The sequence below is a fragment of the Venturia canescens genome, chromosome 5, assembly GCF_019457755.1.
Source record: "Venturia canescens isolate UGA chromosome 5, ASM1945775v1, whole genome shotgun sequence".
Lineage (NCBI taxonomy): Eukaryota > Metazoa > Arthropoda > Insecta > Hymenoptera > Ichneumonidae > Venturia > Venturia canescens.
The window spans coordinates 11,308,985-11,334,176 of NC_057425.1; the positions used below are offsets into that span (position 1 = coordinate 11,308,985).

Sequence of the window (25,192 nt, forward strand, 5' to 3'; positions counted from 1 at the left end):
TTTATATAAGAAATCAAAGAAAGCCTTATTTCGATACATTTCAACGTATGGAGACTATTATAATGTAAACTATAAGAATGAGTTAGTCAATACGTTCATATTTCTTATCGACTAGCGGTTATTTTTTATGCTATACTTATATATTAGTCACCCAAGTCCGTCACGTTCCTCTCATTTGTTAATATTTCAATGATCAAATTATCAAATCCGTATGAAATGCTAAAGTACGAAATTCGCAAATTCGCGGTTCTTAGCGCAGAAATCAGCGCACTCTGGTGACGAATTACGCATTCGTCACATTTGTCGGTAAGAACGGTAGGGTGGAGATTGTCCGAAAAAACACTAGGGCTCGAGACACTACACATCAACCGGTCCTTTCCCCGGTAAACATAGATTCTTTTGTTATTGTTTCCATTGAATTGATAAAAGTGATTTGTATCAATTGAAGTTTGCTCGCCGGTTAAAATCAGTCGGATTTTTAGCCACCAGAGTTCGCGTGTGTCTCAATTCTATATGCAGTTTTGCGCAAATTGAACATTTTTTCTAAAAACGCTCCGTCCAGCTATGATTGAACTTTGAAATGCTACGTAATTCGCGTTACGAAACGAGTTCACTTGTTTATGGCACGCAGAGTATAATTTCGAAACCATATTTTTTATTATGTCTCTGTGTGAAAAAATACCAACTTGAATTACCCGCGATTTCCAGTCAGCTTTCCTGCTGCTTCCGATGTTCTGCTGCTAAGCGTAAATATTAACAAAATTGTTTTTTTAATTTTTAAGTATTCCGATAACAGACACCACTTCGAAATTGAATAAAAAATTGCGTGATTATTTCCATGTTTTCGCAAGACGATGTGAACTTCTGTGTAAATAAGTTCAATACACACTATATGCATATTATATGTATATTTTTGCAAAATTACGCATGGCTGATAATAATATTCCCGACAATATCGACGTCTTTATGTTTCGAGTGACGTTAGGAAGGGAGCGCTGTTGCGACATCATATGGGCTAACAGTACATACATATACAATCCATTAAGCATCATATATATAGATCATATACACCTCGCCCGGCGGTACAGCTTTCGCCGCAACCGGTTTCATTTTAATCTCTCGCGTCGTACGATAATCTACAAAATTACAGTAGCGTTCGGCATTTTTTATCGTTAAAAATTCACTGTGATTGATCTGTGAATCGTTATAAACTTGAAAAACAGGGAGATAACTGTAAAAAAAACGTTTTCTACTCCACGTTGTTGAAAATGGCGTCCGCTGCTGAATCGACCAACATTCCCACCAAATATTTTACCCGAGCCGAGGTCGCCAAGCACAACGATAGCAAAGAATGCTGGCTTATTATTCACAACAGTGTATACAATGTCACCGCATTTCTTAACGAGGTAAATTATCTGTTTTTTTTTTCCAATCCATTCTCACCTTTTTATCAGCGCTGCAAAAGCGAACATTTTTTTTCCAAGTGATTTACATTTACAATTTATTACTCATTTTATCGTCTCATTAATTATCAGCTTTATGAAAAATCATCGTTTTTTCAAAACCGACTTCGAAAAAAATTTGGTTGAACCCATTTATGGAAATTCTTAAACGATCTTGAACCTGAAAGTTTTTTCAATTGACGTTTAACGGGTAGTTTGGTAATACATTTCAAAGTCACATGATAATATGCAATCTGTGACGTGTATAATTAGCTTTTTTATTAGTAAGGGGAAAACACAGCTATCACGATGATGTATGTTTAAAATGATTGCTGATAGTATGAAATGAACATAACAAACTGTATCTGTATTGCAAGTTTCATCCTGTTAGTTCACTTAACGCGAATAAAATTGATGCATTCTTTCATAGAAATCGAGTTTTTTCGTGAGATTTATGAAAAATCATTTTGAGTAACCCTCGAACGATTTTTCAGCTCTTTTTTCATTTGTAAAAAATCTGGGCAAGTAAATTCTGGGCACAAATATGAAGTCATTTTGAACCCAAATAAAGATATTTTTTTAGAAGTTTTCACTGCTTGGGTCTCAAGGACCCGTATAATATTTCACGAGATTCGAAAGAATAAACAGAAACAGCTGCTAAAGATTTGGAATGTGAAATACGATGAATTGGATGAATACTAAAATGGAACAGTTTTTACATGAAATGAGATTAATTTTATTTCAATATTTTTTCAGCATCCCGGTGGCGAAGAGGTACTGCTGGAACAGGCAGGAAACGACGCGACAGAGACATTCGAGGATGTTGGCCATTCCAGTGATGCCAGACAAATGATGGAACCATTTAAAATAGGCGAAATAACCCTGGTTAGTGAGAAAACTACAAATATCTTCAGAAAATCTTCCACCAATCGAATTCAATGGTTTTTCTATGTTTTTCAGGAGGAACGAAACGTTTCGACTAAGGAAGATAAGAAAGGAAAAGACTGGTCCGGTGGAAGTCATGATGACGACAACTCAAGGTATAGAAAAAACTTCAAAACCTTAAATTCCCAGATTGACATATTACTAACTGCTCTGAGCCTACTAACAAACCTTTTCAAGCTTGATGAGAGTACGAGTTTCGTTACCTCGAACACGTCACGTCCTCATTTCGTTCGCACCAACGTCACAACAAAATGCAATTCAGTGAAAACAAAACCTTGAAAGTAGAAAAGAAAAAAGAGAAAAAAGTTTTCTAACGCATGTATTGAATCTTGCGACGTACAAAAATAATAGCTGCTGCGTGGTGATGTGATGATTGGAAAAATTCCAGTGGTTCTTGGAGATCGTGGCTGATTCCTGTGGCGCTGGGTGTGCTAGCGACCCTCATCTACCGCTACTTCGTTGCTGCTCATTAGGCCGAAATCATTCCATAAGAAAGAAAGAAACAAAGTCTTTCTCTCTCCGCCTCCTTTTATTTCTTTAAAATATTAGTTTCTTCTTATTTTTTCTCATCTTCTTTTTAGTTACTTTTACACTTATTTTGTACGCGATTGTTGTTGCCGCATTGAAGTACTATTGTTATACGATTTTACCCGATTTCACCTGCCTCTTATTTTTACAATAATGTCAGGTGACTTTTTTGTACCCGATTGTGGACAGGGCCATAACCATTGGGCTGAACAAATATTCCGTAACGTCGGTAATATTAATCGAAATGGCTATATACATAAATTATGTGCGTGTATGTGCGTGCACACACACACGCGCGCGCGCGCACACACGAACGGATATATAATTACGAAACAAAAGAATTATATGTGTGTATTCATTGTACACAAATTTGTTGTTACGAAATCATGGTAATCGTACTTTATTATGATTATATATATATATATAAACATATGCCTGTGTGTGTATATATATGTATAGAATATTGATACTATACGAAAATAAAGGAATTTAATTAACACTCATTCATTATTCGTTGCATGTCCCCTCTGATCATATAAGAAAAATCAAACGAGCTACGTGATGTTACCGGAGGGAGACACGACATGGAAGAAAATAGTTTTTGGAACTCGAAAAAATGTTCTCAAGTACAGCTTTATCACGTCAGAATGAACCGTGTTAATTCATCGTGTTTGTGAGTTTCTTTAACATCAATTTCATTATTTGGTAGCTTTTTGAAAACGTGGACACGATCGGTGCACGAAGAATATTGACTACGTGGAAAATCAACGGTTTAGTGTAACCTATAATTGAAAAATCACCGAATTACAATGGGAGGTTTTATACCACTTCGTACGTGCTTTTAACATCGCTAACTTTTTATCTCCATGATTTTTTATTTCCTTATGTTCATTGTAAACAAAAATGTCTATATACATGAAAAATTCTTTTTCGACAATGTTTTATCGGAGCTTTCTGAAATTTTGTTGAAAAAAGTGACGTGTACAATGTTTTTATTCGGAGCTGACGATTTTTCGTTAAACGAATGTTTTACACTCCAATGAAATTGCATTTTTAATACTTTTTATTGTCAGAAACGTGAGATAGCAACATTTGAGAAGTATTTGTTAAATTCACTAAAATACCCCGGTACTGAATGATTTGGAATCGCAAAGCAAAAATGAATTTTTCGAAAACTTTTGTCTCGGAAAAACACCGTCGGCAACTATAATGCCCGATAAAACATATTTACAGAGGAAGTAACTTTTTTAATGCAATTTTCAATATAGCGCATTTGTACGATATGTCCCGGTGCTTTGAAAAATCGGTCGATGCAGTTTATTTGTTTCGAACGATTTACGACAAATTATTAGAGACTTCGGAAAGTATTGGAAAATTTTCATCCGATCGATAACAAGGGTCGCCTCACAAATTATTAGATGTAAGAGACGAAAAATGAAAAAAGAATTAGTAAAAAATGGAATTCTTTGTTCAATGAAAGTAATAAAAATAGAAAAAAATTGTGACGAATTGCTAAAGCACTTGTAAACACGGTGGGAATCCGATATTCTAATGCTACACATCACGCAGTTACAGAGAAGTAAGTAGTACAAAATTTGTCCTAGTCGAGGCGCGAGTCGCTTGTATATCGCGGAAAGTCGAAGCGGCGAATATAGAAGGAATATCGAGCGTCATTGGGCGCCGACGCCGATGAGACAGTGCGTGTCTTTATGGTTGGCGTTGTGCTTTTTATACACATGCATTAAAACACATATAGACAAAACGCATATACGTTTGTAACGGAATTCGTCTCTGGTAATCGAAAGCTCGTATTCGCGTCTCTCCTATACACGAGAGCTTTTATCCCAGCTGTCTGCGAGAAGTCTCCCGGCATATTCACGCGCAGTTTATAACACACACCCTTAGGAGCCAAGGAGAGGGGGGCGTTTGTAACAAGAGCTTGTTATAAATTGGCAGTACGACGCGAGTTCTTGTCAGGTGTGGATCGTTCGCGTTTCACAGAGTAGCTTTGGAAAAAACGAACGTAGAATAAAACAGAATTAATGAAAAAAAATATTCATGCGAGCCTCTCGCCGGATGTTAGCAGCTCATTGTAGAAAAAAAGAGATTTTTCAAAACGAGAGTCGAATAGAAATTCGAAAGCTAGAAGAAAAAGAGTTTCAAAGAGTGCTTCCATATTTTCTTAAGCCCGAATGAGAGGATTTTTTTAGTGCAAGAAAAAGTTGAGGTTTTACGGTAAAGATATTCGAAAAAACGTGGAGAGCGAAAGTGACTCTTGCGACCGAAAAGGCCGTGGCGTAAAAACTAGACACGAGGGGAGGCTGTGAACGAGATCTTGTACCGGAGAGACGGAAAAGCAGACAAGCTCAAATAAAAAAAATTCGAGTTTTGCTCATTTCCTTGCCCTCCGGGACCCTCGTACGAGTAGAGTACGCTCCACACTTTATTTAGGGCTCGTTTCGTTTCTACAAACGGAAATCCAGGGTGATCAAGCGATAGACGAGATAAAAGGCCGCGAAGTGGAAGCTCTGAAAAGTCGTTACGGTGTCATGAGAGGCGGTTTCACGATCCGCTTTTCTTGTCGGTCCCTGAAAGAGTCATGCATGTCGCGCCCTTCAAACGAGGTACGCTAAAAATCATACTATTTTTTAATACCAGTATTCAATAATCCTGTACATTGTTATTGTTATCACCAAATATCATTTTGGAATCGTAAATTTGGATAAATCACTGCAAACTCGTTTTTCACATTTATTCACGAACCTCGAAATTTTGCAAATAACAGATTTTACAATATTTTTGAGACTCGCAAAAAAATCGCGATAATCACCGATCCATATTGGGGATCGGTTTCCTTCGTGGTCGAATCTTGAAAAAGACGCTCATTCCATGCGTTCATGCATTTTAGCTCAATTTTCAATTTCCAGCAAAATTCCGAATCAATGTTCGATCTTTCGCATTAATTGAAATTTTTTTTTTTCTCCCTGCACAATAAACAATATAACAAAATACTGTGAAGTCTATAACCTGAAATGGGCTATGAGAGCGATTGGCGAAGAATTTAAATCCGTTGAGTACCACACTCGAGTTTCAAGTCGTCAAGTATTCTTCGCTCGCACCAACTTTTTCCAAATTTACATGTCTACAGATTATCATTATGATTGTTTATATTATTGTGATTATAAACACCCATTCAAAGGTTTTCAAAACCTTTACACCTTTTTCATTCAATATATTTGCACGAAACTACTATTTTAGAACTTTGTCATATATCAACATGTTTTATAACCACAAATTTGACGAAAAATTCGCACTCTCACGATGCGATTTTTACAAATTAAATATGGGGCCAAATGCAAAAAAAATTGCATATTCGCACATTTTTAAAAATTCGCCATTTATTTTTTAACTAATATAAAAATAAATTGGGAATAAAATTTGACGAATATATTGTTATCACATTAAAAAATAATTCATTGCGATTTTTCATCGTGAAATTGACGGTTAGGAAAAAAATTGTTGATTAAATCATAGGCTAAATACGATTCTCCCACGATTAGTATAGACGGGGGAGGGCAAATAATTCAGAAATGGACAATTAATTGATCGATGTAGCTCAATAGCTCAAGCAGGTCGTAGACAGTGTTGATAAGTTCGTATATATCGAGTGAGCCTCAATTTCTTTCATTCTTTCTGTCGGTGTGATCTTGGTCCGTAATTTTAAGTTCCCGAGAGAGTTTTGCGGGTCGATCCAATCTAAGCCAATTGATAAGCACACGCGCGCTCTCGAGAGTCTCGAGCGCGAGCTGCTGCTGCTCGAAACGTTTTATATCGAGGCATCAATTTGTCCGAGACACGCGTTAAATATAAAGATACGTGATTATTGCTCGTCCTCGGGGGCGATTTTACGACACTGCAATTCGGATGGCTCGTTGACGAAGAGAAAGAGGAAAAGAGGATAAAAGGCTCTGGCTCTGTTGGAATGGAACTGGGCGAGGGATCTTGATTGTGTAAATCCTGCTGCTGTATCGTTGCACACGATGATTCCAACTTTTCGAACCTTCGAAATATCTGTCAAAAGTTAACCTCACTTTGAAGTGGGGAAGCGAAGTGTAAAAGTGAAATTTAGTAGAAAATTCATAATTTAACGCGGGCTGAATGACTCGACGATATGCATCGTTGTCTAACGAGAAAGCGATTGAAATGAAATTTAATCTGCTCGAACCGGCTGCCGGCGTACAATGAACGAACTCAAGCTGCCAAAGGGAAGATACGAATTGCGAGTGTTGCGCGAAACGCTCGAACTGAATGCTCGCCCTAGTGCACCCTTTGTCCGCGCTGCAAAAAGCGCCCTTGTCGCGTCAATGAGCTCAAGAAAATTTGGAATGAATGCGAGCCCCTTCTACGTTCTTCCTTGACTAATTTTAATTCATATATTAATACATACATGCATATTCGGACGTCAATCTTTGGCCGAAAATGCTCAAAGGAGCACGTGTGCCAAGCGCACTTTTCTATACAGACCAATTTGCATCATAAACTCGTGCGAACTTTAACGTACTAAAGAGCGCGCGCGCGCGCTCGAGAGGGCAGCCATTCGCAACTTGTAAACATTTTTATACACATAATGTCGCAAAGCTTTCATCTGTAACGTGGCGTGAACTACGCCCGCTCGTATTAGAGAGCTAATTATACATACACTCACGAGATCACGAGGGTTAATGTTTATTGTGCGAGCACAGAATATATGTCAACGGGCGCCGACGACGACGACGAGGCTATTATAAAAAGACCACAGGGAGACGTGACTTTTACCTTGAATTGGGCAAAGCACTTTATTGCCTACTCTGATGATAATCAAAATAATAGTCCTAACAAGCGACTCACTGACAATTAAAAAGCAAAGCTTTCGGCTTGAGATGATGAGGCTTTTCGTACTCTGACGCAAGGGCTCTCTTGTTCAGAGAGTTTCTGCGACGCCTGCGAAGAACTGTTCTCGTCGAGGTTATGGGCTTCAGGGCGATTTAGTGCTACTCAATTTTCATCCAGTCAACTTAACTTTGACACTTCAATTTTCTCGCTCTTTCCTTCTTCATTTATGCCCTGACAACTCAATTCACTCGTGGATTATTTATTTTTTAAATTGCGAAATTTATCTCTCAATATTTAAGGGACTCGGCGGCAGATTGTCGGGCAAACAAATGTTATTTGCGTACTCGTTCGCGTATGTTTACTGCCTGCTCATCAGCTCCCTCTTTTCCGATCTCCGGATTTTTTGAATCTCGCGATTTTGTTACATAACCTCACAAACTTCGTTCAACTGTTCAACTTCATGATTGACAGGATAATGGTAAACTGAAATATTTACAGTGCTGAAAAGTGAATAACGGTATCGAACATTCGGACAACAATTTCTGAGGATATATATTTTTACAAAAAAGTTTATTCAAAAGCTTTATGGAAAGGATTAGGAGAAAAAAATTAGACGCGAACATTTGTTCCAAGCTCTGCAAGTCTCCGAAATTTCGCAATATTATGGTGATAACCGAACCGAATACTAGATGCTAGAAAATGTAGGAAAAAAATCTAAAAACTTGTCAATAAAACCGAGAAAATTCACGTTAATTCGAATCGCGATTATATTCGCGTCGTAATCGTTTCTAATGACCTCCGCCACCAATCGGCTCGCAGCGCGCAGTAAAAACAATGGAAAAAACGACAACAATCGATCTCGAACGCGTATTCGACGAAATATTTTTCTTCCCATCAACTCCTGTTTTTATTCTGTGAGCACATTTTTAACACGGTTTACGTTTAACGCATCGCTACACACTTTTTCGTATATACGCTACCCCCTCGACGAGCGAGTATTGCATCATATTGCTGATGTCTTTCCGTGTTCTCCTTCGCTCGTCTCTCCCGCGCTCGCGTCGCGTCACTCGCGGCGACGCTCTCCCAGTTTCTGAGAATATCTCGTTCGATGTTATTTCTATACTACCGGTCCGTTTATACATTCATAGAAACGCCATTCGCCCACCGAATATGTCATTTCGGATCTCTCATTATTCAAACTTTCGATGAAGTCTCTTTTTTCGACTTGTTGCTACAATTTTGGGACAATCGTAAAGAAAAGAAAAATGGCCGCATCTATGGAGCGGTCAAATTTTCACTCAAAATTTTGTTTTGCCACAGGATTGTTGTTCGATTTTTCAAAACTTCAATAACTTTTGACTGATGAAATATTTTTCGATTTTTTTAATGACTCATGTCGATACATTCCTTCAGTTCGTCTGCGTACTCGATCTTCGTAAATATTGAAATACACTTTTTTTTAAGAAAAGTAGGACGGCCCTGAAATAAAGTTTTTCATTTTGGCAGAGCAATGAAAGAGCTGAAAATGTTTCATTTTTTTATATTCAAAAAATGAGGTAAAACGACAACGCTCGTAACAATAAACCAAGCGAACTTTGAGGTTGGCTCAGTAACTCGAAACTGAAATACAATAAGTTTGTGCTGCGATTAAAATTATTGTGATTATTTAATGAAAACCATCTTGCATATCGGTGAGGATTTTTATCATTTTATTTCAACCACTAAAAAACGAAGCGAGGTCATTAACCGATATGCGTGAAGAAATATTCAACGAGTTGACAGATCGGATAAAAACTACAAAGAAATATCGAGTCGAACCAACCGAACGTAAAACGACAGGGACAAAAGCTGCGGGGAGTCGGAGACAAAATGCCTGGTACGTCCTTGCCCGATAAGTGTGAAATTGCGACTGGAACACAGATCGTATTACCGTCTACGACGGTCCAGTGATTAATTGGTAATCCAATTCGTCTTCAATATTTCCCCCCGCGACAATCGTGAGCTGACCAGGCTGTATAGAATTACAAAGACGCGTGCGAGTGTGGCCATCTTTGTCAGAGAGCGCGTAAGCTCTTTGCATTTATCTTCCGTTCGAAAAAACTTTGTCGTTTCGACAATTCCGAACGATCACAAATGGACAATTATGCCCAATTTTGGACAATTTATTTTGCTCACAAAAAACGTCTTGACAGTTGATAAAAAATTGACTTGAGACAAGTCTAATTTTGAAAAAAATAATTTCAACGTTTTCGTCCTCGTAATTTCACCACAAAACCGATGTTTTGATAATGTCTGTAAATTTGAGCAAATGCCGTAAGAAACACGGAAGGAAAATAGCCAACTTTGAGCACAAATTTATTTCCACAATATTGGACGCGATTCCGAAGTTTTTTGTCTCTCTTGCTGAAGCACAAAATCGACAAAGCTGAAATCCCAGTCAGCCCAGGAATTCGGTTCCTAACCGTTTTCACCCACGCCACGAATCGTTGTTTCTAACAAAGTGTATTTGCGACAACAGCGCCACTTGAAAAGAGTTACTCGGGAAGGATTATTTATCGTTACGATCGAGGGGGAGAGACAGATTCTCGTGAAATTTGTGCGTCTCGTCGGAGGCCTCTCTTAAAACTGTCACGAGAAAATAAATAAATTTGCATGGTCTTGTGTTTGCGTATTTACTCAGCGATGTACACCGCTCCCGCTGGTCTGAGGCTGTCGAGACGCATTATTGCATAATCCACGAAATACCGAGGATACGAAAAAAAAGCAGGCGAAGAACGAAACCGTTTGATTTTTTCCGTCCCCTACTGAAATTCCTCCAGCTGCTTGTCGCGCCGACGAAAGGAAAAAAAACTTGAAGAAAATGAAGTTGGACCACGCGTGAGCGAGGTCGACGAAAATCGATAGAATCCCATCCTGGGCAAGGTCACCTTGAGTTCCGAAAAGGGGAATCAACTTTCCCCTTCATCTTTCTCAAGACATCATCAGCTGAATTTTCATTCTCCCATGAACTCGAAGCGAACGGATCGATAGCCAAAAGCTCCGTTTTGGCTGAAAAGGTTTTGCTTCCGAATTGATCGAGCTCATATGCGGAAATATATATGCTCTCTGAGACTACGTGGTTCGGAACACATATCGCGTCTTAAAATGTAACACTCCATTTGAAATCACGAGGAAATTTGTTTGGCTCTTAGCCTCTTTCCAATTTATCCTTTGTCTCTGACTCTCCCTCTCTCTTTGTGCAGTCGTGTATTCTCGAGTTCTCTTCTTGTCTGATTCTTAAACACAATCACGAACGCGATCTATTTCTGTTACACTGGGCCACTGGGATCGCGAGGCGCCACGCTAAAGCACTCCACGAGTCAATACAATAATTGTCATAATTTTTGTCTCGTGACATCCTCTTCGCCCTCTGTTGGTGTGCGCGTGGGTGAGAATTTTTTCGCGTGTATTGACGAGCGCGGTTTTAGTTCTCTCACAGCGCGATGAAAATTGCCGGGAATCGGTATAAAGCTCGACATACGTATTACAAATGTATGCGTATATATGTATATGCGAAAGGCTCGGGGGCCACTATGCGAGAGCACACTCTCAGTCAGTCAGTCAGTCTTCAGAGGGATGCGATACAAGCTGGCTCAATCGCTCAGCGCACGTTTGCCGCAACGTCTCGCCAGTAATTAAATATCCTCGCAACTTTTATCTTCTTTCTTAATCGTTTTATAGAATCTTTATCGTTTTTTTAGTGCCGGAATATCGCCATTTGTTTTCGAGCGCTCGCGTCGGAGATTTAAAAAGCGACACCTTGTGGTCGACTGAAGAATCTGGCGATCGAACTGGCGACTCGATCGTAGTCATTTTCGGACTAAATTTTCTCAAATTTTTCGTCTCACGGAGAATTTGTAATTTCGTGACAGTTTTTTTTTTCAAGATATCGCGACTTTAATTTTCATAGTGAATTTTAAAATTACTTTTGCTTTAAAATTGTGTGACTACGCGAAGATCCGAAATCGATATGAGACACGTGCTGCCATCGCAGTTCTCGAGTATCTCAGCTTCCAACCCCGAAACCGCCTTCTTCACTTTCCCGCGTCGAAAAAAAATTACGTTCCGAAGCAACCGTTTTTTTTTATCCAGGTCACTTTTGACGAATCGAAAACTTCGAAAAATGATTTTATTCTAGAAAATTCGTATTCTAGTGCTGTGCAACGGGTCATTGTGCGATGTCGTCATTCGTCCCAACGGCTCCGGTGACCGTTCGCTCGCGTATATACTTTCGCGCGCGCTCTCGCTCCGACGTAAAACACCAACACACCCGTCACTCGGCAACACACTGTTAATATACTTATAATTATATTTTGCGCGATCGAATTCTCAGTCGATTTTCTCTCTACGTCCACTTCTAGTTGACTTTTATACTACGAGTTTTACCTTGATAAAAACTTGACGTTTTTACTTCGCGAATGCTCATACTTTTCATTTATACGAAGTCACTTCAATCGACTTAAATATACGAAGATCATCTGATTGACCACACGAAAAGCGAAACATAAAAAAAATTAGTTTGACTCCGTACAAATTGGTTCCAACATTTGATGAGTTTTCATTTCGCATCGGTTTCTTTTTTTATACTTTACGGAATTCGTGAAAAAACGAAACTTACTCGATTTATCCCCCGAGAAATTCCCAGAAGCTTTTCCCTTCGATATTGAATTTCCTGGTTGAAAGTGTCGTGAATTTTTGTTTATGTTTACACGTGCTCAGTGAACTGTATAATTTACTTGCACTACAGCACTCCCGACATATTTCATTCATATTTTATTATACTCTACGATCGTGCCGTGTCAGCGGAGAAGACAAACCCCTTCAGTTTTATTTCGTATCCAATTTATACGTAACTCGATATGATGGATAAAGCCATTTGTTTCGCGAAAGTGAGCTTTGTCTCAGCTCCGGTGTATTGCAGTGCGAGTTGTCGAGCGAACCACACGCAAATACCGAATGCGAAGAATTCGACTGTTGACTGGCCAAATCAATATCAGTTTTTCACCAAGTTTTTCATAGACTCTGACACGTGGAAAAGCACAAAATTTTGATCACAATATTTTTGAGCAGTTTGAACTATTTTGTGAAAAAATACGAATCTTCTGGCTCGTTTCGGGCCTTCGACGAATGAAACGAGCACTAAAAATATTGACGCATAAAATGATGAAGAAAAATCTATTAAAAATTAGTGACGAACGCAGGCGATCGCACGGACAAAAAGCTCCGACTTTAGGAGCGACACGCTTTGACCTCGTGACTTGAAACTCCCAGGATAGTGAAATTCGAAATTTATGATGATGAAAAAAAAATAAAAATAAAAAATGATTGGTTTCAGCTACCGTGGGACATGATCCGGAAACGGTCAATATCAGCCAGTTGCAACAGCAGGGAAACGGAGGTACGAGGTGGCTTAGCGAGACAGGAGAGGGGAGGAGGAACGAGGCGAACGTTTGTAAAAGCCGAGGGCCGAGACGCCAGCAGGAGGCACAAGTGCATAATGAAGAGAATGCGAATGAACAGGACGAGAGGCAGGAGCAACAAGAGGTGCAAAAAAAATACGAGAAACAAGTGTTCAACGGTTGTATGGGAGGGAGCGACGAAAACGGTGGGTGTGGAGGGAACGGAGGGCTGGAGGGGCCGGACCCAGAGGCGGACGACGCTGTTCACCTCAAGAGACGGGTGGGACTCGTCAGTGGGGTGGCTCTAATCGTCGGGACGATGATCGGTTCCGGAATATTTGTATCGCCTTCGGGTTTGCTCGTTAGGACTGGAAGTATCGGGGTTAGTTTTCTCGTATGGACCGCCTGCGGTATTCTGAGCTTGTGCGGTGCACTAGCTTATGCCGAGCTGGGTACGATGAATACGAGCAGCGGTGCCGAGTACGCCTACTTCATGGATGCGTTTGGCGCGCCACCGGCCTTTCTCTTCTCATGGACATCGACCCTGGTATTGAAACCATCGCAAATGGCAATAATATGCTTGTCCTTTGCACAATACGCGGTCGAGGCGTTCGCCGCTGAGTGTGACCCGCCCCAGGAACTCGTTAAGCTCGTAGCTCTCCTGGCGATCGTCCTCATACTCCTCGTCAATTGTTACAGCGTTAATCTTGCGACTGGAGTACAAAATGCTTTTACAGCGGCAAAGCTTATCGCCATATTGGTCATAATAGTCGGCGGCTCGTACAAACTCGTACAGGGCAACACCCAGCATCTGCAGCACGCTTTCAAAACTATGGACGGCTCCGATACCGTCAATATCGGCCGCTTAGCTACCGCTTTTTACACCGGTCTGTGGGCCTATGATGGCTGGAACAATCTCAATTACGTCACTGAAGAAATCAAGGATCCCTCGAAAAATCTGCCGAGGTCAATCATGATTGGGATTCCTCTCGTTACCATCTGCTATGCTCTCATCAATGTCTCGTACTTGGCTGTTATGTCACCGAGCGAAATGATTGACAGCGAAGCCGTTGCTGTGGTAAGAAATTTCATCTCATTAATCTCCTTTTTACCGTCAAATTATTTTCATTTTCATCGCTTTTGTCGAATTACGCTTTCGAGGGGTTTCTTCTAAATAAAACATTTTTCTAAATTTACCTTCACCTTTGAATTCCAGACCTTCGGCAATCGAATCCTGGGAGTGATGGCCTGGTTGATGCCACTGTCTGTGGCAGTGAGCACCTTTGGCTCAGCGAACGGAACTCTTTTTGCTGCAGGACGTTTGTGTTTCGCAGCTTCTAGGCAAGGCCACCTCCTCGATTGTCTGAGCTACGTCCACGTGCGTCGTTTCACGCCTGCACCTGGGCTCATTTTTCATTCGCTGGTAGCAGGTTAAGTATTGCGGAAAAAAAGAAAATCTCGATTCAAACGGGAAATCGATTTTTTTCAATTTCACTTTTTTTTTTGTAAAGGCGGAATGGTCCTTTCCGGAAACATCGATTCGCTCATAGACTTCTTCTCCTTTACCGCTTGGATATTTTACGGCGGTTCGATGCTGGCTCTTCTCGTCATGCGTCGCACCCGACCGAATCATCCGAGACCCTACAAATGCCCCCTCGTAATACCCATCCTAGTGTTGGGCATATCAGCGTACCTGATAGTAGCACCGATCATTGACAAGCCACAAATTGAATATTTGTACGCGGCCGGATTTATCGGAGCAGGAATGTTCTTCTATCTACCCTTCGTTAAATACGCATACGTACCAAAATTTATGGGTAAGTCCAATTCAGATACTATTTACCGAAAAGGAATGACAATGAAATCGTTTGAGCAAAATGTCAAACGAAATGTTTGGAAAAAATATGCTTAAGAAAAGGAACACAAGCTCTGCCACAAAGTATATTGAATAACGCTTCATTTTGTTTCACTTTTCACAGAGGCAGTTAATGTTTTTCTCCAAATGTTGCTGGAAGTCGCACCGACGGCAGCAGCGTACGATTGATGGTCATCAGTTGTCAGTATTTACCCCAGAGCTGCTCTTTGTTTGGTGCTGCGGATTCATCGATGGAACACATCCACAAACATACCCCAAAACACACACCTACACGTAACACAGTTCAACCAGATGCCGAATCATTCCATTATGGCGTCCGGTTACTGTAGAGAAAAGAACAGAGAAAATGAAAAAAAATCAATATATTTATTTTCTATTTACAACGTATAATGAATAAAATACACATCTACAATTACAAACAAAAACAACAAATATACGAGTTTCCACATATTGTCTGTGAGCTCCGATTCATTTCGGAGATTGATTTTTAACAGAAGGAAAAGAAAAAGAAAACATTATGAAAAAGAATAAAGAACAAATATTATTTTATTACTGGTTGTTCTTCGGATAGTATAAAGACGAGAGAGAAAGAGACCATTGTTGTTTTTAGCGTATAGCTAAATTGAACGTTGTGAAAACAACAATAAAAAAAGATGGAACATATTCAAAGTTTCACCTCTGATTCAGTCTGATCTGCATCCTCAAGATTGGCTCATGCTTTTGCACCGGTTTTATCAACTTTTCCATATACTCCCAAAATTCCGGTTTCTTTTTGCCTTGGTTTCCGTCTGGATTTTCGCTTGATAAGACTTTTGTCGGCACCTGAGGCCCGCTCCTTCTTTATCGCCCTTTCCTTCAATACTTTTCTATCTTCTTTCATCCTCTTGTAATTAGATCTACGATTTTTAGGAGGTCGAGCTCCTAGAGCTATGGCTTTGGCAATTTTTGCTTTCCGAGCTTCTACGTTACCCAAGCCCGACATACTGAATTTCATCACATCGTGACGAGCTCTTTTCATTTCTAATTCTTGTTTCTTCCGAGGATCCATTTCCTCATTACGGTTTTCATTCGTTTCTTCATTTTTCGTGCTTCGCACTGTTTCTTCGCTTCTGGGCACTCGACCTTTTTTTTTATAGGTTATATACTCTACTGCCACGAAATTCTCGTGCATATTCTTTTTCGACCGAGCACATCGTGTTTCGATGAATTCTGATGACATTTCGGTGGTTTTTAAAAATTTTCAACGGACTGAAAATGTATGCCAGTTCAATTTAAAATTGGTTTTTCATCTGCGTTCTGCAGCACGTAACTAGTTTCATGTTTTTTTTCAAAGGTTATGTATCCACGACTATCCACCCAGCACCCAGCACGTTCTTTTGCTGCAGGGCGCAAAAAGACGAGAGTTATGCGTTTCACTGCGATCAGTCAGTGGGGGGATATTCCTTTGTCGCCAGTTTCCTCAAAAAAGGTGATAGTTGTCTTGACCAATTTTTAACATAACTTTTTATATATGTCAGACAGAGTTCTTATTTGTAATATGTCAAGATTCACCGCGAAATTTTTTTTTTATTTAACTTTAAAAACTTTAATGTCACGGGTATGGCGCATATTACCCACCGTGCATATTCCCCATTAAAGTTTTGCATTGGCATCACTGGGCTTGAACACGAAGATTCATAGAGAGGCATGATACTGATAGAAAATATGTTTCTGTTTTACCATTCGTTATAAGTATTAATGAATTTAGTACAGATAGAGCGTCGGGTTGTATTTTTTAGAGTCAGCAGTGCTGATCACTCGCTAATTCAAATATTGAAGTGCTGCATGAGCACTTGAATATGAATTAGTACGATTAAAGAAAATCACGTTGGATTTTTATTACGGGAATAATAAATATTCACATATATGTACATCAGTCATGCATTAACAGTTTGTATATACACATGTGACTTGATGAATCGAATATATTTATTTAACATTCACTTTTGTTTACCAAGAAACATTTTTGAACATGTACATCCATATATATAACATTATATGTACAATTATAACATTATATTGACAATATAACATTATATGTATATCTGTCGGAATTTTTGTCTAGCGAAGCACGAATTTTGCGTTTAACTATGATAACGCGTCTCTTTGTTCAACGAATGTGTACGCCGAGATTCAAAACGATAAAAGTTGTTATTAATCTCTCTGTGAACAACAAAAAATGAACTATGGGGAATTTGCGCCGTCCAAATTCCCAATCGACAAAAAAATATATAGATATCAATGGAAAAACAATCGCCATGTCGCAAATAAAAAAATATTAATTAAAATTTGATAAAAATACCTTAATATATAAATATTAGAGCGTCACAAATAATGTATAATTTTAATGGATGATCATAATTTATTCAACGGTTCGGTACATACAATTTTGTGTATTGATAATTATGGCAATTAATCGGTGAATATTTACGAATGGATTTTGGATAATTCGTTCAGTTTGTTTTCGTTCTTCACGTGTTTACGTTTTCACGCGTTTACGCTTGGTCGTGTTTGGACTATTCGCTATAGCGTAGTAGCAGAGCAGAGTGGGGATAGAGGCGTTCGGCCAGCCGCCAGCGGGAGAGAGGGGAGACGGGCGGACACCGGGCGGAGCTCGAGACAGGGGAGAGGCGCAGGCGCAACATGATTGGCTTCACTCACCGCCCGGCGGGCGTAGGGTGAGGACTGGCGCGGAACGTGAGCGTGCCGTTATCCCTACGCATTGTACATTCCAGTGCATTGAGAAAAAAAACGGGGCACGAAATACGACACGTGGAATCCTACTTAATCCAATGACTAAAATAATCTTTTTTTACGATTTAATTTTTTTCAATCAATCGATAAACAATTAAAATAGAAACCAATAAAAATTGGTAGCGGTCATAATTTTATCAATTATTGTAGCTTTAACAGTTATTTCATACTTTTAACAGTAAATTCAATCTCGCTGAAGCAACTGCATGATCGGTCATCTAAATTACAAAATAAATGAACTTAGGATCGTGCGAATCGATAAAAGACACGAAAACACAACGTAACGAATATTAAAGTTGAAATTTAATAAAAAATAATGATTCGCTCCTTGTCAATATACATTTTTTTCCTTTAATTTCTGAAATTCCTTTTTTTGACGCAACTATATAGATAAGCCGATAGGGAAGTCCTCGCACTCGATGTTATTATTATTACAAAATTTGCACATGAATGAGTATTTATAAAATTTTGGTAATTCGTGAAAAATAGTATCGAGGCAAGGGCCAGTAACAGAAAGAGTTTTGTGACGCCTGTCATATAGCTTCGAGAGTCTTGTGTATGCTCGCACGCGCGCGTGTCCGCAAGCGAGCTAAGATGCAAGCATACCCCGAGCAACGCAACGCAAAGCAAAGCACCTAACGCACGGTCCTAAAGCCATGGGGTTGTCGGCAAGCGAAGACGGACAGTCAGTAAATCTACTCCATAGCGGATAGTTTGACACAGTTCCGAGCTCGATACAGTTTCTGTATCACTTTGAAGTCGCGCAGGCAAGATTCCATGCAGATAAGTCGGAGTTGCAAACGCTGCACGCTAAGCAATGCACGCAACGCGTATAACCGCAGCTATGTACAGCATTACGAATAGTTTTTACTAGTCAAATGCTAACAATAGGACGCGAGCGACCGACCACGCGTGCACGCACGCGGGCACACTCGATTCTCTATGAAACGGTGGTACAGGTTTTGTCACTACAATTATTTCTGTTACTCGACATATTGGCTTATCCATTTGCGCAAAAACGGTTTTCTGGGGGAAAAAACCTAGGGAAGAGTAGGTAAAGAAGAGCCCTCCCTGAAAATGGGGATATTTTTTTTCGTTTATGTTAATTTTCGTATTCAATCGGTCGTACAATTAAATAACGAATTTTTTCTCTCGCGTCGGTATAAAGTTAAATTTTTGGTGAATAAAAACCCAAGTTCGTTCTCGAAAAAAAGACCAGCGAAAATATAACTTTGTGATAATGAATCGCGATTACGATTTTCTGCGATACGGTGAAGTGATAACAAAAGTTAAAGGTGAAATGATTTATTCCAAACATGGGAGGACGAAAAAACATTGGAAGAAAAGTGTGTTGAAAATATGTGGAAAGTTCTTTATGATCAGAACCATGGAGCAGGATAAGAGAATCGTAGAGGCAGAGGGAAAGCGAAAGGATCGTGGAGGAAGACGGAGAGGGAGAGGATCGTCGAGGAAAACGAAGATCGCAAGGATCGCGGGAGAAAAAGGTAGGAAGAAGATCGAGGCCCGTTCCTGTAACCGTGAGTAACTACACCAACGATTTTTTTTTTTAAATACGAGTGCGCGAAATATGAAAAATGATTTTCATGTTACAAATGTAGACATTCTGCCGATTGAATGATCAAAACACGTGAACGTCAGGATGACGTTTGGATATTTCATGGAAGTATTTTTTTCAAATAATGAACCGTTAGATATAATATTTTCATATTATTTATTTTCATGATACAGTCGTTGCGATTTATAGATTTACGAATAGAATGTTTTGCAGAGTTGATATATGGTGGTAGTTGTGCAAATTTTCGTTGAAATGTTTCTGGTAAAGATGTAAATGTGTTTTTACTCGACTGTCAACAAAGTTGAGAATCTCTGTCGTCGTATCTTTTTTCTTCAAGTGCTCATGCAGCACTTCAATATTTGAATTAGCGAGTGATCAGCGCTGCTGACTCCAAAAAATACAACCCGACGCTCTATCTGTATACTACATATTCATTAATACTTATAACGAATGATAAAACAGAAAAATATTTTCTATTAGTATCATGCCTCTCTATGAATCTTCGTGTTCAAGCCCAGTGATGCCAATGCAAAATTTCAATGGGGAATATGCACGGTGGGTAATATCGGCTATCACTCCGAGCTTTTTTTTGTCGGCTTCTCCTATCACTGTCAAAGTTTTGACGTTCTGTCCAGCCGATTGGCTCGTGGGGCTCGTGTTTTTTTGAAGTGTTGTACCACGCGCGTGTTGATTCCACAGTCGTATATAACCTCTAAATTCATCAGCACGAAAACGATATTTGCCCCTTCACTGTTTCGTTCTTATTTACCGTTCTCAGTCAATCGTTGAACGTTAGAAAAAAATCAAAAAATTTCAGGATGGAGCTAGGGATAGACGAATATCCTGATATAAACGTACGTTTGGCGGTTTATCGTCAAGATATGAATTTAATACCTCTCGACAGTATTCAACCACGATTTTACACTCCTGGAGAAGAAATCACTGGACAACCAGACTTCCTGAGGTAGATGATGTTAGATTTTTTCAAGTTTCAAGTTTCGTATGAGAGTAACGCTCCAAATGCAAAACTGAATCCGAACAAACTCAAAAATTCTGCTACTTATTATTACAGTGTTTTTGATTGTTCGGTGTAACCGTATTAACCCAATATATTTTTTCCACCCATAGAGGCCATGGTACTTACGTGGATGAAGAAGAAACTTTGCGAGCTTCTGTTGCAGGAGTACTGGAAAAAGTTAACAAACTAATATCTGTCAGGCCTCTGAAAACAAGATATCAAGGGGAAATTGGTGACGTTATCGTTGGTAGAATTACAGAGGTCCAGCAAAGCAGATGGAAAGTCGATACTAATTCCAAGCTTGACTCCGTTCTATTGTTATCCAGTGTTAACCTACCGGGAGGAGAACTTGTAAGTTCTGTTAACATTTATTAAATAGAAATCATCTTAGAAAATATTTTACTTGTAATTGTATTAGAAGTTGCTCCAGAAAAAAAAATGTATTTTACTGTTTTTTTCACCCATTTTTTATTAATTTCCAGAGAAGACGTTCAGCAGAAGATGAGCAGACAATGCGACGGTATCTACAAGAGGGAGATTTGATTTGTGCTGAGGTGCAAAACACATATTCAGATGGATCACTGTCTCTGCACACTCGTGTATTAAAATATGGAAAATTATCGCAAGGAATAATGCTGAAAGTGCTACCAGCTTTAATAAAACCAATGAAAACCCATTTTCATAATTTAGCCAATGGCGCTGTATTGATTCTTGGTACTAACGGTTATGTATGGATCGGAGCGAACAGCTCTGGTACTGATCGTTCGGAAGGTGGATTCACTCAAGATTTATCAAGGGTGCCTCAAGTTGATCGGGAAGTTTGCGCAAGATTGCGTAATTGTATAATTATTCTTGCAGAGTCAAATATTGTTTTGACCGACACTTCTGTCACTTATGCCTTTGAGGAATCCTCCAAATACAATACCAATGAGTTGCTGCAGCCAGAGCCTATGTTGGACGTGGCAACGCTCACTCATCATAGACTTATTCAATAGAATAGTAAAAAAAATGTATTTTTTAAAAAGATATTAAAATAATGGAAAAAATATTTTCTTTTATTTGCAGTTGCTGCATATCGATTTTATTCCTCATAACCATTTTTCGTAAGTGAAAATATTTTTTTTAATTTTCCTTTTTGCATTTGAGTTTTGGATCTTGAAGCTCTTAGTAATTGATTTTATCGTACGTGACAATAAAATTGATAAAAAATGGAAAAAATAATGCGAATAGTTCTTTCGAAATTTCCGTTTTTCATCAAATTATTATATGGTCATAAATTTTCAATTTGTTTCAATTTGAGCAAATGTTTTTTGCCCTTTTATTTTGAACAGTTTCGCTATAAGATAAAAGTTTTTCCCTCTCTTTCTCTCGCGCTCAATCTCCCACTCTCCGGTCTCCCTTCCCTCGTTCCTTTTCAAGGTCTTTCGGGCCAACATGTGTGTAAGACAGAGCAAGAGAGGGAGAGCGGAGTAGGAGAGCCATGCATGCAATGTGAGGTGTCGAAAAATTGCGGTGTTATTACCGCAGCGGTATTAAAGCTCGCCGGCACGTATAAAATTCACTCGTCAAAAGCTTCACGTCATTCCATAAAAGCGTGTGAATATCGATTCAACAAATATCTTAGAAACGTGTGTACATAAAGTGCAAGTGTTTTAAGAGCGGCGAGAATGGACGCGTGCTTCACCGCTTTCGACAAAGACTGCGATGGTTTTTTGTCCATCGACGAATTCGAGCTAATATGCCGGGCACTATTTCGAAACGATCGCGGCAAGATCTACGGTCTCGAAGAAAAACAATTGGTCGAGATTTATCAGATATTCGATTTCAAATGTGACGGTAAACTCGATCGAGAAGAATTTGAGGTGAGAACTCTATAAATACGTAATTTTTCATAAATTCCGAAAAATACGATCCCACAACACCGTACATTCCAGAGCCCTACAACGTTTCAAAGTACATGAATTATCAACCGTTGCTTTTTTTGAATATCGAAACACACGCAGTGGGTCAAGAACGTGTAAACACTCTGGACATTTGACTCATCTCAGGTGTTGAAACGCAATGTACACAGAACTATTCGAAATGTTTTAATTCTTCCACAATAATATGTTTTTATAAATCCAATCATTATTATCTTTATTACGTTTTTATAGATTTGACATTTTATTGGCACGTCAAAAAATGATTCACTATGTAATTCACGTCGCCGATTCAAACGTATTATATCATAGGGGAAAAAGAAGGGGGGTGGGGGGAAGGGAATTTACATTGCATGAAGATAATGGAACGAAAAAATTGGCAAAGAAACGAGTAAAGAATGATAATGACCACACGCAATCGTGACAGGAGACTAAAATATATTACTTTAGTCAACACAACCAAACTAAGCCGGAAATAGGATCGTTAAAAAAAAAAACAAATTAGTTTTTTAAATTTTTTCTTAGATATGTTGGAATCGTTGGATAAAAGTTTGTACTAGGCCACGAAGTGCGTTTCTCATCGTCGATGTCCAGAATGACTTCATAACAGGATCGTTGAACATAAAAAATTGCGCGGCACAACATGATGGATCTGAAGTAATCGAGCCCATAAATCGCCTCCTCGAGACCGTACAATTCGATTCGGTGTTTTATTCCCTCGATTGGCATCCTGTCGATCACGTATCGTTCATCGACAATTTACATCTGAGGTAATCGAACAATAAACTGACACTTTTACCAAGGGACTGATATAAAAAATCTCCAATCCGAAAGTCGCACGCTTTTGAAAGTGCAAAACTTTATCAATTCGTTACCATAATTAGGTCAATTCGAGGCGAAAAAAATGATTATTTTTTCTTTGAACAGAAATCTATTTTAAAAAATTTGTTTAAAGTGGAAACATCCCTCTCCGAGGTTATTAATTTTTAGGCTAAGTTTTTTTTTGAAAATGATCCTTCACTTGGAGAATTTTGAGTCGAAAAGAGGTTAGAATTGAATACTAATTGCAGTTTATTCGTACACACCGGGTCAGCGCAACCCGAGAATTACTGTGTTCGGTGGTTTTTGACTTAATTGAAATTTATTTTCAGCTCAAAGCGGATGGTATTTTTCGAATGAAATTTTCTAGCCGAGAAAAAAAAGTTTCGAGTATCGCAACATTCTTTCGTACTTCTCAGACCGAAGATTTTGTACGCAGCATTAATTTCGAAAAAAAATCACATTTTCAGAGAAGTCGACGAGTCGAGTCCAATTTCGAAAGAGGAAGCGCGAGTCTACGACACCGTGACATTTCGAGGGCCACCTACACTGAAGCAACGTCTGTGGCCTCGTCATTGCGTTCAAGATTCGTGGGGCGCGGAACTTCACAAAGATCTCAAAATAGTCGATAAAGCGATCAAAATTTACAAAGGCACAAATCCAGAAGTTGATTCTTATTCAGTATTTTGGGACAACAAAAAACTGACGGAAACGACACTTTCGTCTCAACTACAGGGCAAAGGTGCAACCGACATTTATATTTGTGGGTTGGCCTATGACGTTTGTGTTGGAGCGACTGCTGTCGACGCTCTTACGAGCGGTTATCGAACCATACTCATCGATGACTGTAGCCGCGGTGTTGACCTCGTTGACATTGAAAAAACCAAAGCTGCGGTTATCTCGAGTAACGGTGTTATCGTTAATTCCAGCCAGGTGAAAGCCATGATCGAGGGTAAAGATCGTAGGCCTGAGCTCGGCTATAAACTTGCTCTTGAACTTAAAAACTCTTTACTCAATAGGCGACGAGATTACGGTTAATTAGCGCTCATTTTCTTTACTGATCAGTACTTATTTACTAGCAAATCGGGCAAATGTTCATTGCTGATACTAACAAACTTGGATTTTTTTTCTCTTTCGAGGGTGGGTTTTAGTTGACGGATTCAACATTTGAAATTGACTCAAATCTTTAGCCGTCAATAAAAATTTATTGAAAGGTGGTAAAGCCATCGTTTTTGTGGTGGTTTACACTTGAACCTAGTTCCAATATACTTTCAACCAAAGATAAACCTTACTTTTATCCTCCGGTTATCGCTGTACAACTGGTCGAACAAATTTGTGAAGTTTGTTCGATTGGTTGTCGCAAGAACATTCCGAATAGTAAATTTCCCATTGTGCTCATCATAATTAAATTCCGGAAAATCCAAAGAAAGTTTTCACGTTTTGTAAGAATATTAAGGCAATTCCAGATATTTTACATATTTTTCCTTCCCTCCTAATTCTACTGTAGATTATTTCAAGAACATACAGAGTAAAAAAAATCCAGTTTGAAAATTATCTCCTACTTATTAGAAAAGCAAAATGTTATTTTTTTCTTTGCTTGTTTATAAATTGGAGAAAAATAAGAAATAAACAGAAATTGCTCTCTGCCTTGTACTTGCAGCAATTGTTGCCTGAATATGACAAAAAGTTTAACTGAACTGCTCAAAACCGTTGCTCGATCTGCTAGGGTTACACTCGATAGAATATGTTGTAATATTTATTGTTGCATTGAGTAGATGACAAATTGAAATGTTCCTATTAGTAATTTAGGGGGAGCCTCATATTAGGTGTTGATTCCTTATAAAATGTGGTTGTCGAATGAAAATTCTAGTTTCGATGATACATGTTGTTGTTACACGTTTAAAATTTTATGGGGATGTAAAGTTTGGTGAAAAAGTTTCAAAATAAATAATTATTGCTATGTAAT

At 39.0% G+C, this 25,192-nt stretch overlaps 4 protein-coding genes across 7 annotated transcripts; 3 read left to right on the forward strand and 1 right to left on the reverse strand.

Moving 5' to 3' along the window:
• The first annotated feature begins 1,046 nt into the window (after window positions 1-1,046).
• Cyt-b5 (Cytochrome b5) lies at window positions 1,047-3,418 on the forward strand. 2 transcript variants are annotated; one of them, XM_043419144.1, is made up of 4 exons: window positions 1,047-1,406; window positions 2,199-2,327; window positions 2,403-2,482; window positions 2,739-2,878. In XM_043419144.1, the coding sequence occupies exons 1-4, from the start codon at window positions 1,269-1,271 to the stop codon at window positions 2,755-2,757; spliced, it is 366 nt and encodes a 121-aa protein (XP_043275079.1). In that variant the 5' UTR covers window positions 1,047-1,268; the 3' UTR covers window positions 2,758-2,878. The 2 variants fall into 2 exon arrangements, with proteins under 2 accessions (XP_043275079.1, XP_043275077.1); XM_043419142.1 differs by having other exon boundaries at window positions 1,048-1,406; window positions 2,776-3,418.
• A 1,442-nt stretch (window positions 3,419-4,860) lies between these two features.
• On the forward strand, window positions 4,861-15,764 carry sbm (sobremesa). Of its 3 annotated transcripts, none has more exons than XM_043419069.1 (5): window positions 4,861-5,539; window positions 13,162-14,303; window positions 14,442-14,655; window positions 14,737-15,042; window positions 15,205-15,764. In XM_043419069.1, the coding sequence occupies exons 1-5, from the start codon at window positions 5,515-5,517 to the stop codon at window positions 15,267-15,269; spliced, it is 1,752 nt and encodes a 583-aa protein (XP_043275004.1). In that variant the 5' UTR covers window positions 4,861-5,514; the 3' UTR covers window positions 15,270-15,764. The 3 variants fall into 3 exon arrangements, with proteins under 3 accessions (XP_043275004.1, XP_043275005.1, XP_043275003.1); XM_043419070.1 differs by lacking the exon at window positions 4,861-5,539 and adding an exon at window positions 9,401-9,663; XM_043419068.1 differs by lacking the exon at window positions 4,861-5,539 and adding an exon at window positions 11,374-11,457.
• Window positions 15,154-16,671, reverse strand: LOC122410741 (uncharacterized). Its single transcript, XM_043419140.1, has 2 exons — window positions 15,778-16,671; window positions 15,154-15,424 (listed from the first exon to the last, which is right to left on the reverse strand). The coding sequence occupies exon 1, from the start codon at window positions 16,318-16,320 to the stop codon at window positions 15,814-15,816; it is 507 nt and encodes a 168-aa protein (XP_043275075.1). The 5' UTR covers window positions 16,321-16,671; the 3' UTR covers window positions 15,154-15,424; window positions 15,778-15,813.
• A 3,414-nt stretch (window positions 16,672-20,085) lies between these two features.
• Window positions 20,086-25,191, forward strand: Naam (Nicotinamide amidase). The gene is made up of 6 exons (XM_043419147.1): window positions 20,086-20,434; window positions 20,599-20,839; window positions 20,971-21,440; window positions 22,146-22,350; window positions 22,933-23,177; window positions 23,697-25,191. Exons 1-6 carry the CDS (start codon window positions 20,289-20,291, stop codon window positions 24,262-24,264), a joined length of 1,875 nt encoding a protein of 624 aa, XP_043275082.1. The 5' UTR covers window positions 20,086-20,288; the 3' UTR covers window positions 24,265-25,191.
• Window position 25,192: the final 1 nt, after the last annotated feature.

What these genes read in the sequence shown, in the direction of transcription:
- Cyt-b5 (XM_043419142.1), top strand. Translation starts at nt 1,269, where the DNA reads ATGGCGTCCGCTGCTGAATCGACCAACATTCCCACCAAATATTTTACC. An exon ending in TCACCGCATTTCTTAACGAG is followed by an intron (nt 1,407 to 2,198) that starts GTAAATTATCTG and finishes ATATTTTTTCAG; the next exon opens with CATCCCGGTGGCGAAGAGGT. An exon ending in CATGATGACGACAACTCAAG is followed by an intron (nt 2,483 to 2,775) that starts GTATAGAAAAAA and finishes GAAAAATTCCAG; the next exon opens with TGGTTCTTGGAGATCGTGGC.
- sbm (XM_043419068.1), top strand. Translation starts at nt 11,403, where the DNA reads ATGCGATACAAGCTGGCTCAATCGCTCAGCGCACGTTTGCCGCAACGT. An exon ending in TTTGCCGCAACGTCTCGCCA is followed by an intron (nt 11,458 to 13,161) that starts GTAATTAAATAT and finishes GATTGGTTTCAG; the next exon opens with CTACCGTGGGACATGATCCG. An exon ending in ATACGTACCAAAATTTATGG is followed by an intron (nt 15,043 to 15,204) that starts GTAAGTCCAATT and finishes CACTTTTCACAG; the next exon opens with AGGCAGTTAATGTTTTTCTC.
- LOC122410741 (XM_043419140.1), bottom strand. Translation starts at nt 16,320, where the DNA reads ATGTCATCAGAATTCATCGAAACACGATGTGCTCGGTCGAAAAAGAAT.
- Naam (XM_043419147.1), top strand. Translation starts at nt 20,289, where the DNA reads ATGGAGCTAGGGATAGACGAATATCCTGATATAAACGTACGTTTGGCG. An exon ending in GGACAACCAGACTTCCTGAG is followed by an intron (nt 20,435 to 20,598) that starts GTAGATGATGTT and finishes TTCCACCCATAG; the next exon opens with AGGCCATGGTACTTACGTGG. An exon ending in ATCGACAATTTACATCTGAG is followed by an intron (nt 23,178 to 23,696) that starts GTAATCGAACAA and finishes TCACATTTTCAG; the next exon opens with AGAAGTCGACGAGTCGAGTC.